The sequence below is a fragment of the Mustela erminea genome, chromosome 18 (assembly GCF_009829155.1).
Source record: "Mustela erminea isolate mMusErm1 chromosome 18, mMusErm1.Pri, whole genome shotgun sequence".
In the NCBI taxonomy this organism is placed as follows: domain Eukaryota; kingdom Metazoa; phylum Chordata; class Mammalia; order Carnivora; family Mustelidae; genus Mustela; species Mustela erminea.
In genome coordinates, this window is record NC_045631.1 from 19703433 (window position 1) to 19715851 (window position 12419).

The 12419-nt window shown below is 45.5% G+C and overlaps 1 protein-coding gene across 12 annotated transcripts in view; it reads left to right on the top strand.

Annotated features, from left to right (window-relative positions):
- The first annotated feature begins 1960 nt into the window (after positions 1-1960).
- Positions 1961-12419, top strand: part of KIAA0100 (KIAA0100 ortholog) — a 36801-nt gene continuing 26342 nt past the window's right edge. For 3 of the 12 annotated variants that reach the window (XM_032320971.1, XM_032320969.1, XM_032320972.1), the window contains exons 1-15: positions 1967-2236; positions 3159-3282; positions 3803-3852; positions 4146-4293; positions 4472-4590; positions 4819-4879; positions 5067-5256; positions 6077-6200; positions 6365-6489; positions 6733-6800; positions 6913-7058; positions 8637-8755; positions 8864-9027; positions 9189-9447; positions 9976-10181. In XM_032320971.1, coding sequence (XP_032176862.1) covers positions 3848-3852; positions 4146-4293; positions 4472-4590; positions 4819-4879; positions 5067-5256; positions 6077-6200; positions 6365-6489; positions 6733-6800; positions 6913-7058; positions 8637-8755; positions 8864-9027; positions 9189-9447; positions 9976-10181 — 1734 coding nt within the window. In that variant the 5' untranslated portion in view covers positions 1967-2236; positions 3159-3282; positions 3803-3847. Of the gene's footprint in view, positions 2241-3158; positions 3283-3802; positions 3853-4145; positions 4294-4471; positions 4591-4818; positions 4880-5066; positions 5257-6076; positions 6201-6364; positions 6490-6732; positions 6801-6912; positions 7059-8636; positions 8756-8863; positions 9028-9188; positions 9448-9975; positions 10182-12419 lie in introns of all 12 variants that reach the window. The other 9 variants (XM_032320962.1, XM_032320965.1, XM_032320970.1 and 6 more) reach the window with 6 other exon arrangements.

Genomic DNA, 12419 nt, shown 5'->3' on the forward strand with positions numbered 1-12419 from the left:
GAAAAAAAAAAAAAAACTAATATTCACTGTCTGCTAAATACTAGATACTGTATGATAGCTCTTACCTCCTTTAATCTTCATACATCTAGTGTAAGTATTACGGTATTACCAATGCAGAACATGAAGGCTGAATAACTGCCTTACTTACTAAAGTGCTTAAATTGTCCTTGAGTAAGTAACTTAAAGCTAGTAAATAAGGATAGGAATCCAACTGTGTCTGGCTCACATTCTTTCTCTACAGTATAGTTATATTCACTCTTGGATAATAATTGCTCTTTTATGGATAAATGTAGGGATAGCTTTTTCTGAAAGAGGGGTTAGAATACTTTTGTCCTATGCTTACCCTATTTCTTCCTTTCTGTCTGCTGGTCAGTTCCAGAAAGTTTGCTCCTAGGTCTTTTGAGCATGGTAGTGGTGAACAGAGGTGTCTTCTCTCTGCTGGAATTTCAGTGACTAGCAGGCCTTTTATTTTTAGAAACAATTGTTCCCCCGTCCTTTCCTTTACGGACTTAAGGTTAAACATTTGGGCATAATGGGTCTATGCCAGGTTTAGCCCATGACATTAAGAGGCTTGGTCTCTTTCACAAGGACTTGTTTCAGTACATCGAGACCGTGAACTAGTTGAGCTTCATCTCCAGTCTCTCCCCTCTTCCCACTTCAGTTGCATTGATCATTTGAGATTTCCAGAAGTAGACAAACGATAAAATCAACATTTCAGGTTATTGTGATACTGGGAGTAGGCTGGAAATAGTCTGGGGAGAAAGTAGAAAGGAAGGGATAGGAATCAGCTGGGTAAAGGGAACATATTGGACAAGATGAAAATGAATAGAGAGGTATGTTGCAAGGTACTCCCAACTTGGATTGAACAGAGTTTTCACTGAGTAGCTGGGCCTTCCCTGAGGGTTCACAGACAGAACCTACCTTGCTAAGAGGCTGCAGATTATAATGCTTGAGAGATAAGTGTGAATTTGAAACAAATGGTGGAGTCTTTGGGGGGATGTGAAATGACTGACAAGAGGACTAGATAAGGAAACCAGTTGAAGGGGTAAAAACTGTGGGTAACCCAATGTGAAAATTGAAATGGTCCTTTTCTGAAGGAGTGGAAAGGAGTTTCCAAGTAAAATCTTGAAGGACATTTATGGAGATTGGGATGTAAGAGTAAAGGGATATGAAGTAATGTTGAAATCCTCAGAACTTATTTTAGCTTGTATTGTATTAGCATCACTGTATCAGAGTTTGAAGGGATCTTTGTCCAGTTTCCTCATTTCACAGAGACTGACACAGGCAAAATAAAGTTGATCCTGAATTATCTATTTCTTGCAAATATGTTTGCCTCCAAAATAAACTATTTGTTGAGCAGTAAGAACAATATTCTCTATTTCTGTCATATCCCCTCAGCTCAGTGCCCAAATTGTGCTTTACACAGTAGAGACTGAAAACTTGTCCAGTGAAGGGTCCAGAAAATTGCGTTTCTCACACAGTAGGTCAGTACCTACTGACTAGAACAGTATTCAATCAGTAACATGAATGAACAACTCATTCCTCTGTGGCTGGAATGAATTTCGACTGTTGTCTTTTAGTTCTTGGTTTCCTCAGTGATTCTCAGATAAGGCTCTTGAGTAAGATAGGACAGCTACTCCGTGTGACCTAGGGGCCTAACTTCCGCCGTACCCTCAGTTCGGACCCGAAGTGGTAAAGCGGACTCTAACCACCCTGGGAAAGTGCTTTGAAAGTGGAAGTCTGCCATGAAAATGAGACAGCCCGGTCTGTTGCCAGCCGGGGACGGGCTCAGACTCGGGTCTCCTGCAAGCCTCAGGCTCCCCATTTCCGGGTGCGGAAGGGTGGGTCAGGGGCGGGGCATGAGTGTCAGTCGGCGCGAGGTCCGCCCCCTACCCCTTCGTGCGCCCTGGCTCCTTTGGAGCCACGCCCGTACTTCGCGCAGGCAGCCTGTCGGCCCTGCCGGCTTGCTGGCGCGGGGAGGAGTGGGGCAGGGAGACAGCTGGCTGGCTGGCTGGCGGGCTGTGGGGGGCGGGGTGCACGCGCGCCAACGCTTCCCAGTCCAGCGCTTTTCCTGCGCGTGCGGCTGGTCGGCCCGCGGCGGCGCAGAGCGGAGCCGGCGTGGGGGGGGCCCCGGCAGGGCGGGGGCCGGAGCCAGGCCGGGCAGGGGCCGGAATGCCCCTGTTCTTCTCCGCGCTGTTGGCCTTGCTGTTGGTTGCCCTCAGCGCCCTCTTCTTAGGCCGGTGAGAGGATCCCGGCTACAGCGGGTGGAGGCTGGGGAAGGAAGAGAGACTGAGGAGGGGGCACGCGCTGGAAAGGCGCGCGGGGCCGGGCGGGGAGGGGAAGCGGGCTGGAGGAGAAGCTGCGCTGGCGGCGGAGGGGGAGGGCCTGAGGGGAGCCGCGGAGGGCGCGCGCGGCGGGCTTGAGCGGGGGCGTGCGGCCCGAGCTGGCACCGAGAAACTGGGAGTAGGGGACACTGAGGGACCGGGCGAGGCCTGAGGGGATGCTGAGGCTGGGAACTGAATAGGGGTGTGTGTGTGTGTGTGTGTGTGTGTGTGTACCGAATAGGTGTGTGTGTGTGTGTGTGTGTGTGTGTCGGGAGCGGGGGGGAGAAGGGGGCCCGGCCTGGTGGCCTCCATTTGCCCCTGAGTGTCCCCGTCACCGAGCGCAGAGGGCACCTGCAGCCTCGCCCTAGGAGACGGAACAGGTCTGGCTGCCCAGGGAAGAGCGGCATTTGAGCCGGCCGGGTGTGACCCCACGGTGCCTTCTCGCTGACACCTGTCTGGGGGGCGGAGACAGAGACCCCGTGGGGGTAGTGTGTGATGACACATCTGACACGGCTGCCTGTATTTCGACTCCCCGTCGGGCTTCTTCCTCCTTCATCTGGGGTTCCTAAGGATTGGAAAGATTGCTTTCTTTGTCCCCAATTTAGGAGGTGGACTGTAGTTTGTCTGATTTCATTTGGATGGAGGGGACACTCCAGGGCTAGGGTTTTGATCTTTGCGGCCGAGTGTACCTGACAAAGTACAGAGACCGGAGAGTTGCCCAGAAGATCCAGCTTTAGTACATGACCTTTTTGCAAGGCCTTCTAGGACCAGGAAGGGGTGAGGGAAGCCAAAATTGGAAGATGGTCCTGGGAACTCACAGGGATTTTTCTGCAGGTGGTTTGTGGTCCGGTTGGCCACCAAGTGGTGTCAGCGGAAGCTGCAGGCGGAACTAAAGATTGGCTCCTTTTTTTGGATCCAGAATGTCAGCCTTAAGTTTCAGCAACACCAGCAAACAGTGGTGAGTCTTGGGGAACTCCCTGGGTGTGTGTGGGGTGGATTCAGCTAAATTTTAACTATTTCTTTTTTTTTTTTTTTTCTCTAAAATCCTGGGTAGCTTTCCTAGTTAGCCCAGCCTTGTCACTTCTTTGCCAAGATGATTTTAGAGTTTGGAAGCACTGGGATTGATGCAAGTTGTTGAGTTAAAAATGCTTATAAGGCACAGAGTGTTCAGGGTACAATAAGAAAGATACAGAACTGAGAACAGAGAAAAGATAACAGGAAATAAGCACTTACTGTTCTAATTTAAGAGGAGAAATAGTAACATGTCCATAAAAGAGAAATACTGAGCAAGTTCAACCAGTGTCATTGTGAGGAGCAGGATATAGTGCTGAGGAGAGAAGTTGGTGGAAATGGAGTGGAGAATATTTAGTGGAAGGGCTATAGGACTTCCTCCTCTTCTTAGAAAATTTCCTGGCTGTCAAGCTGCTCATGGCTTAACTAGCAGCTAGTGTACAAAGCTGTTTTCCACACTGTTTTAGGAAATTGATAGCCTGTGGATTTCCAGCAAACTCCTTAGCCATGATATGCCGTGAGTACCCTATATCCTCTCTCTTCCCTTGGGGAATATTTTGGGATTGGAGTTTGCAGACTGACATTCTACAGGGGCCTCACAGCCCAAGGAGGGGGCTGGGGTTTTGCTGATGTCTCCTGGTTAGCCTGGAGGCTATTATTTTGTGAGACAGATATTGATAACTGCTATGAGGCTATTCTCCATGATTTGAGCTGCATTTTTAGGGAGGATTGGAGAGTGAATATTGGGGAGGGGAGAAGACTGCCATAAAGGGCTGGACCTGATGGCAGTGGGATCTCTCTTCTGGGCAGACGCTATGTGGCATTGTGCTTTGGAGAAGTGCGTATCAGAACGGACCTACAGAAGGTTTCTGGCCTATTTGCCCCATTTTCCCAGAGCACTGGGGTGCATCAAAAGGAACTGTCCTTCAGTCCATCCTTACTGAAGGTCTTCTGTCAGGTGAGATTCTTTTCCCAGTTTCTTGGACTGTAGTAGGGATAGCTGGCTGTAGAGTGATGGGTGAATTTTTCTGCTATTTTGGGAATATAATACCAAGAGCTGCCTCTTATTCTTTCTCTACTGGAAAGGAAAGGCAGTGCCTTGGTACTAATGATTATTCTTTGCTGCTTCTTTCTAGCTCTTCTCCATTCATGTAGAGTCTATAAACATCATGGTTCTCAAGGTGGCTACTTCTGAGTCTTTGTGGCACATTCAGATCAGAGGAAGCAGCTTTCTTTTGGATAGTGATGGGAAAAGGTAACCAGTGGGTGAAAGAAGATCTGGTAGTCCCATTCTTGCCTTACAGTGTCCACATGGCTGGATGTCTGGGTTTTATAAAGGTGTCAAGTTCTCATTCTATAACAATTTGAGGAGAGGTTAAGGTTAGGCATTTTTCTTTGCCTTGTTCCGTTTAGCCAGTAAAGCTTGACTGAAGTTAAGTGGTGAGAAAGGGGCCGAGTGCTCTTAATTTTTTTCCTTTCCCAGGCTGAAATGTGAGGTGAGCCTAAATCAGATCAACAGCAAAGTTCTTAAGAGTGGCCAGTTGGTGAGTATGCCATGGTCGTTTAGATGCCTTGTTTCCTTCTGGGCGTGGGATATGAAGGAGCTTACATTCTAGGTTCTGTGTTCTTATGGGGAGTTCTCTCAAGGTGGTGTTCTAGACCACTGCATTTTGACCCAAAACTCCCTGATTCCCTACATCTTAACACCTTAGCAGCTTATCCTCCCTACAGGAGGACACCTGCCTAGCGGAGCTCTCACTGGCCCTAAAGCTGTGTCTAGAGGTGGGCATCAGCAGTCGGCAACTGAAGGCGATCACTGTGGATATGTGGACACTCCATGCTGAACTGCATGAGGGCCTTTTTCATAGTCAGCTGCTACGCCAGGGCCCAAGCCTGGCACCCACATCTGTTCCTTGTTCAGGTAAAGCCCTGGTCAGTTAGCTTCTTGGGTGTGCTCTTCTCTTATTATTCTGGAATTATGTAAAAACAGTGGTCTCACTACTCATTAGGTGTGCTTTGTTATTCAGCATGACTTTTGACACTGAGGATAGCTAAAGAAGATAGGGCATTTACTTGTGGGTGAAAGAACTAACATTTAGTGGGTAATTATAAAAATTAGACTTGTAGTATGAGTTTTTTGTATTGTCTCTCTAAATTCTCAGCATTTCACAAATGAGGAAACTGAAGCAAGAAGACCAAATAGGTGACTTGACTGAGGTCATAGAGCTAGTCAGTAGTAAAAATGCAGTATAAGTTATTTTGTCCCAAAGTCCATATTCTTTTTTTTTTTAATTGAGGGTTGTTTTATTACCTTTTTTTGTTATTCATTTATTTATTTTTTTCAGCGTAACAGTATTCATTGTTTTTTGCACCACACCCAGTGCTCCATGCAATCCGTGCCCTCTATAATACCCACCACCTGGTACCCCGACCTCCCACCCCCCGGCCCCTTCAAAACCCTCAGATTGTTTTTCAGAGTCCATAGTCTCTCTCTCTCTCTCTCTTTTTTTTTTTTTTTTTAAGATTTTATTTATTTATTTGACAGACAGAGATCACAAGCAGGCAGAGAGGCAGGCAGAAAGAGAGAGGAAGCAGGCTCCCCGCAGAGCAGAGAGCCTGATGCAGGGCTTGATCCAGGACCCTGGGATCATGACCTGAGCCGAAGGCAGAGGCTTTAACCCACTGAGCCACCCAGGTGCCCCAGGATTGATGGCTCTTGTGTTATTCATTCATGTTTTCAGAAGTGACAGAGAACTTGGCTGAGCCAGGTCTGCCTGGCCTGTACCTCCTCCAGCAGCTGCCAGATCAGGTCAAGGTGAAAATGGAGATCACAAGTGTGGTGCTGTCCATGAATAGTCAAAAGAGGTGAGATCTCTGCTGACACAGTGTGGAGAGAGATGGTTCGAGCTCTATGCTGGGGTCTCAGTAACCTGCCTAGTAGCTCCACTGCACTGAGCTTGTCTGTGGGGGGAAAGGGAGTAAGAATGACATTCCATGTATTTTTGAGTCAAAGTCTGGCTCTGCTCTAGGCACCTGAATTGGACGCTGAAGCTGCTGCATTTCCTGTACCACCGTGATGAGGATCAGCTGCCTCTTCGAAGCTTCACAGCAAACTCTGATATGGCACAGATGAGCACTGAACTCATACTGAAAGGTTCCTGGTGGGGGGGCCGTCAATACCCAAAGGACTAGACCCTCTCTTTCCCCTTGCCCCAGTTGGCCTTCTTAATTTAATATCAATGTAGCTGGGGATGGGGAGGAGGGAATATACTGAGAGAAAATAACCCCAACTCACGAGTTTTGGTGATAGTCTATTCATCTGCTTGTCTGTCTCTGTTTCCTAGTTTTGCCTTTTGTTTTCCCACTGTTCTTCTCTGATCGCTCTTTGCCCTCACAGATGGTTTGTTGCTGTCCCAGAGTCGCCAGCGCATCGTCTGTCTCAGCTCCCTCAAGGCTAATGTGCAGGTGTGATGACTGTGGGACCAAGAATCCTTCCTTTCTGTGCTCTCTCCCTGTATCATTACCTTGTGAGCTACTGAGATAAAACCCAAGCCAATAGTTCTGGTGTTATTTCCAGGTGACCACGATTGACCTCTCAGCCTCCCTGGTTTTGAATACTTGTATTATTCATTACCGGCACCAGGAATTCTCTCACTGGCTGCACATGCTGGCCCTGGAGACCCAAGAGTCTAGTTCATCTGTTTTTAAGCAAAGAAAGAAAAGGTAGGTGTAATCTTTTTTTAGCCACCATCTTATCAGGTGGATTTTCAGGTTCTTTTGATCTAAAGTGGTATATTGTGTTAAATATGTATTTTGATGAGTTCAATACCATTTCTATTTTATTTATTTTTATTTTTTTTGAGAGAGAGAGCAAGCATGGGAGCTGTGGGGGGAGGGGCAGAAGAAGAGGGAGGGGCTTGATTCCACCACCCTGAAACCAAGACCTGGGCTGAAATCAAGAGTTGGATGCCTAACTTACTGAGCCACCCAGGTGCCCCAATAGCACTTCTATTTTATATATTTTCCCCATTAAACTAGATTCTTTGACAGTAGGATGAAGTCCTTTTTGTTTTTATTTCTTCAGTGCCCAGCACAGTGCCGTGTTATATAAAATAAACAATTGTACTGAATTTAAATGATCCACAGTTTGTCTGCTTTATTTTTATTTTTATTTTTTTTTCAGTTTGTCTGCTTTAGATTATAAGGTGGTACATCCTGTCAGCAGTGTCATCTCTCTCTGCATTGTGTTGTATAGAGAACTTAAGGTTAATGGCCTGGAAGCAGGGGCCACCTGGGTGGCTCAGTTGGTTAAGTGCCTTTTGCTCATAATCTGCTCATAATCTCAGAGTCCTTCGATCAAGTTCTACATCGGGCTCCCTGCTCAGTGGGGAACTTGCTTCTCCCTCTGCCTGCTGCTCTGCCTGCTTGTGCACGCGCCATCTCTCTCTCCTTTTCCGACAAATAAATAAAATCTTTAAAAATAAGATGACTTGGGGTACCTGGGTGGCTCAGTGGTTTAAGCCTCTGCCTTTGACTCAGGTCATGATCTCAGGGTCCTGGATTGAGCCCCACATCAGGCTTTCTGCTCAGCAGGGAGCCTGCTTCCTCCCCCCAACCCCCGCCTGCCTCTCTGACTACTTGTGGTCTCTGTCAAATAAATAAACAAAATCTTAAAAAAAAAAAAAAAGAAAGATAGGGGCGCCTGGGTGGCTCAGTGGGTTAAGCCTCTGCGTTCGGCTCGGGTCATAATCTCAGGGTCCTGGGATTGAGCCCCATATCGGGCTCTTTGCTTAGTGGGGAGCCTGCTTCTCTCTCTCTCTCTCTGCCTGCCTCTCTGCCTACTTGTGATCTTTCTCTGTCAAATAAATAAAATCTTTAAAAAATAAAAATAAAGTAAATTTAATTTAAAAAATAATAAAATAAATAAACAAATAAATAATAAATTAAAATAAATTAATAAATAAAATAAAAAAATAAATTAAAAAAAAGATGGCTAGGAAGCAGTGCTCCTTGGTTGTATTAGGTTGAATCATGTGATATACTGATGTTTATATTTACAGTTATATTTGTTCTCTGAAATGGCAGTCTCATATGGTTCAGCCTAATAATCTTTCTTGCATCCCCACAGTTTGCCATTAGGAATAACAAATTTAGGAGTTTGGTCTTTTATTTTCTAGTTGCATTCCATCCTGAGAATCACAACAAAACTCACCCTGACTTTTGAGAGTTTCAGTTATCTGTTCCATAATAGGAAGCTCCAGTTCTTTGTTTATCAAACAATCTTGTCTTGTCTCTATGCAGAACCTTCCCCCAAATCCTGGCTCCCATCATCTTTAGCACCTCCATCTCCAATGTCAACATTTCCGTTCAGCTTGGTGATACACCACCCTTTGCCTTGGGATTCAATTCCATCTCTCTAGGTAAGACTCTGGGATAGAAAAGGAACAAGAATCGGTCCATTCGTGAAGCTAGGCCTAATTGATGGCTACAGTGGCTCCATAGAACTCTCTCCTACCTTCTTTGTTCAGATTACCAGCACCTGAGGCCACAGAGTATCCATCAGCGGGGTGTGTTAACTGTGGACCATCTCTGCTGGCGGGTGGGCAGTGACTCCCACATTCAGCGGGCACCCCACCCACCCAATATGCATGTTTGGGGTGAGGCACTTGTCCTGGACTCCTTCACACTACAGGTAGGTGGGGTACTTTGGTGAACAGCGGCCCATACAGTTTCCTTTCCCTGCCATGCTTTAGAGCATGGAGCACCTTTTTGGCAGAAGATGAGTCATCAGGGTGTTATAGAACTGTGTGTTCTGTATGCTCCTCATGGGGCTCGCTCTCTCTTCTTTTCTAGGGTAGCTATAACCAGCCTTTGGGCCTGTCTAGCACCCAGTCAGATACCCTGTTTCTTGATTGTACCATCCGTGGACTGCAGGTAGAAGCATCAGATACCTGTTCCCAGTGTCTCTCTCGCATTTTATCCTTGATGGACACACAATCTGGGAAGTCAGCTGCCTCTAGAGAATCTTCATTTGGGGAATCTGTGTCATTATTGTGGAAGGTGGACTTGAAGGTGGAGGACATGAACTTGTTCACCCTTTCTGCCCTGGTTGGTAAGTGGGACAGGGAGTCTATAGTTAACTGGGTAGTTTGTAACCTAAGCAGATTATACCGGTTCAGTCTGCTCCTTCTCATTTAATGAAGGTGATTATTTGGACTTTTTCTAAATTAAAGGCATGAGATGCTGGAAGGTCTTACATAACTTGGGTTTCTTTTTACTTCTTACAAGCTGATAGAAGGTATTAAGTATTAAGACAGATTTATTTTTAAAAAAAAGCTTTGATAGTTGATCAAGAAATTGAGACTTGTGTAGTTTTTTATTTCCTTATGTGTTTGGTTCTAGAGAGTAATACATCTCTGGGCACTTTGTAGGAGTTAGGGAGCTTCTTTGGCTTTGCTACCAGATTTAGGTAGAGCAAGATAGGAGAGGAAAAATTGCCCTAAAATATGAGGAATGAACTTAGGGAGGTATAGGGAATAAAGAAAACTAGAATGAAGAGAATGAGTAAGAAAGGAGAGTGAAGGCTGAAGTTGCCATTCGAGAGCTGTGAACCAATGCTAACGTGGTTTCTGGATGTTAGGTGCTTCAGAGATCCGACTAGACACGCTGACCGTCCTGGGAAGCGCTGAAACCTCCACTGTAGGTGTCCAGGGACTTGTGCTGGCCCTGGTGAAGTCAGTCACAGAGAAGATGCAGCCCTGCTGCAAGGCTCCTGACATCCCCACTCCTGTGCTCAGCCTCTCCATGCTCTCCATCACCTATCACAGCAGCATCCGCTCTCTGGAGGTAATGCTTCTCTGGGGAGGTGGAGTCAGGTTGGTTTTTCTCTAGGCTGAAGAGCATTTCCCAGTCTTTTTTCTTTTTTTTTAAAAATATTTTATTTATTTATTTGACAGAGATCACAAATAGGCAGAGAGGCAGGCAGAGAGAAGAGGGGGAAGCAGGTTCCCCTTTGAACAGAGAGCCTGATGTGGGTCTCAATCCCAGGACCCTGAGACCATGACCTGAGCCGAAGGCAGAGGCTTAACCCACTGTGCCACGCAGGCGCCCTTCCCAGTCTTTTGAGTCTGTTGTGAAATTCATCTGTGAGAAATATGACATCTTGCATTATCCTTTTTGTCCTGGCTTGTTCTGTACATTTTTAACTCTTTATTATGGAACATAAAATACACACAGAACTAGAGAGAATATATGAACTTGTATGTATCCATACCCAGCTTCAGTAATTACCACTTAGGACCAACTTGTTTCAGCTCTGTACCCACCAGTCACCCTGCCGCCCGCTCCTGGATTATTTTGAAGCGTCAAAATAATATACCAGGACATATAATTAATATAATATATAATATAATGTATAATATAATATAATATAATATACCAGGACATATAATTTCAACTGTAATATTTCAGTGCATATCTCTGAAAAATAAGAGGTTTTTTTTGCTTTGTTTTTGTTTTTTTGTTTTGTTTTTTTAAAGATCATGATGTGTTATTTCACTGAAGCCCTCAGCTTATTAAAAGGCTGGAAGGGAGGGGCACCTGGCTGGCTCAGTGGGTGGAGCGTATGACTCTTGATGTTGGGGTTGTAAGTTCGAACCCCATGTTGGGTTTAGAGATTACCTAAAAATAGAGTTTTCTAAAAAATAAAAGGTCGAAAGGGATCGGAAGATGGAGGCAGTGGCAAGTTCTAAGAGGCTTTCCAAGATCTTTCTCCTCAGGGTATCAGGTGAATATGGAACCCTCTTAGGAAGGGAGTGGGGGTATCTTTCCAACTGTCAGACTTCAGCTTCCTTTGGAAGAAGTTGCCTTTTCAAGGCTGGAATTCAAAGGCATTTTTCTGTTCTGGAATTTAAATTTTCTCTGCTTAACTATTCAGAATGGACTAAGTTTTTCAAACTTACAAGGACTCCTTTCTTTGAAGCATACTTTCACATATAAGTCATTTGCTATATTGACTTGTGTGGTCAGTCTTTTTTATATTTTTTAAGAATTAAATTAAGTGGCACCTGGATGGCTCTGTTGGTTGAGTGTCTGATTCTTGGATTCTGCTCAGGTTGTGATCTCGTGGTTGTGAGGTCGAGCCCCATGTCAGGCTCTGTGCTCAGTGTGAAATCTTCAGATACTTTCTCCCTCTCCCTCTGCCCCTCCCCATTCGCACACATACCCTCTCCCCCTAAAATGAATAAATAAAATCTTTTTTTTTTTTTTAATTTTATTTATTTATTTGACAGAGATTACAAGTGGGCAGAGAGGCAGGCAGAGAGAGAGAGGGGGAAGCAGGCTCCCTGCTGAGCAGAGAGTCCAATGCAGGGCTGGATCCCAGGACCCTGGGACCATGACCTGAGCTGAAGGCAGAGGCTTAACCCACTGAGCCACCAGGCACCCCAATAAATAAAATCTTTTTTTTTTTTAATCTTTTTTTTTTTTTTAAGATTTTATTTATTTAATTTGACAGACAGAGATCACAAGTAGGCAGACAGGCAGGCAGATAGAGAGAGAGGAGGAAGCAGGCTCCCCACTGAGCAGAGAGCCCGACGCGGGACTCGATCCCAGGACCCCGAGATCATGACCCGAGCCGAAGGCAGCGGCCCAACCCACCGAGCCACCCAGGCGCCCCAAATCTTTAAAAAAAATTTTTTTTTAATTTTTAAATTTTTTAAATTTTTTTTAAAGATTTTGTTTATTTATTTGACAGGCGGAGATCACAAGTAGGCAGAGAGGCAGGCAGAAAGAGAGGAGGAAGCAGGCTCCCTGCTGCACAGAGAGCCCGATGCGGGGCTCGATCCCAGGACCCTGGGATCATGACCTGAGCCAAAGGCAGAGGCTTTAACCCACTGAGCCATCCCGGTGCCCCAATAAATAAAATCTTTAAAAAAAAAAAAAAAAATTAAGTCAAGATGCAATCATTGCATGAAACAGTTTTTTTCCCTTTTTTTTTTTCTTTTTTTTTTTAAAGATTTTATTTATTTATTTGACAGATCAGAAGTAGGCGGAGAGGTAGGTAGAGAGAGGAGGAAGCAGGCT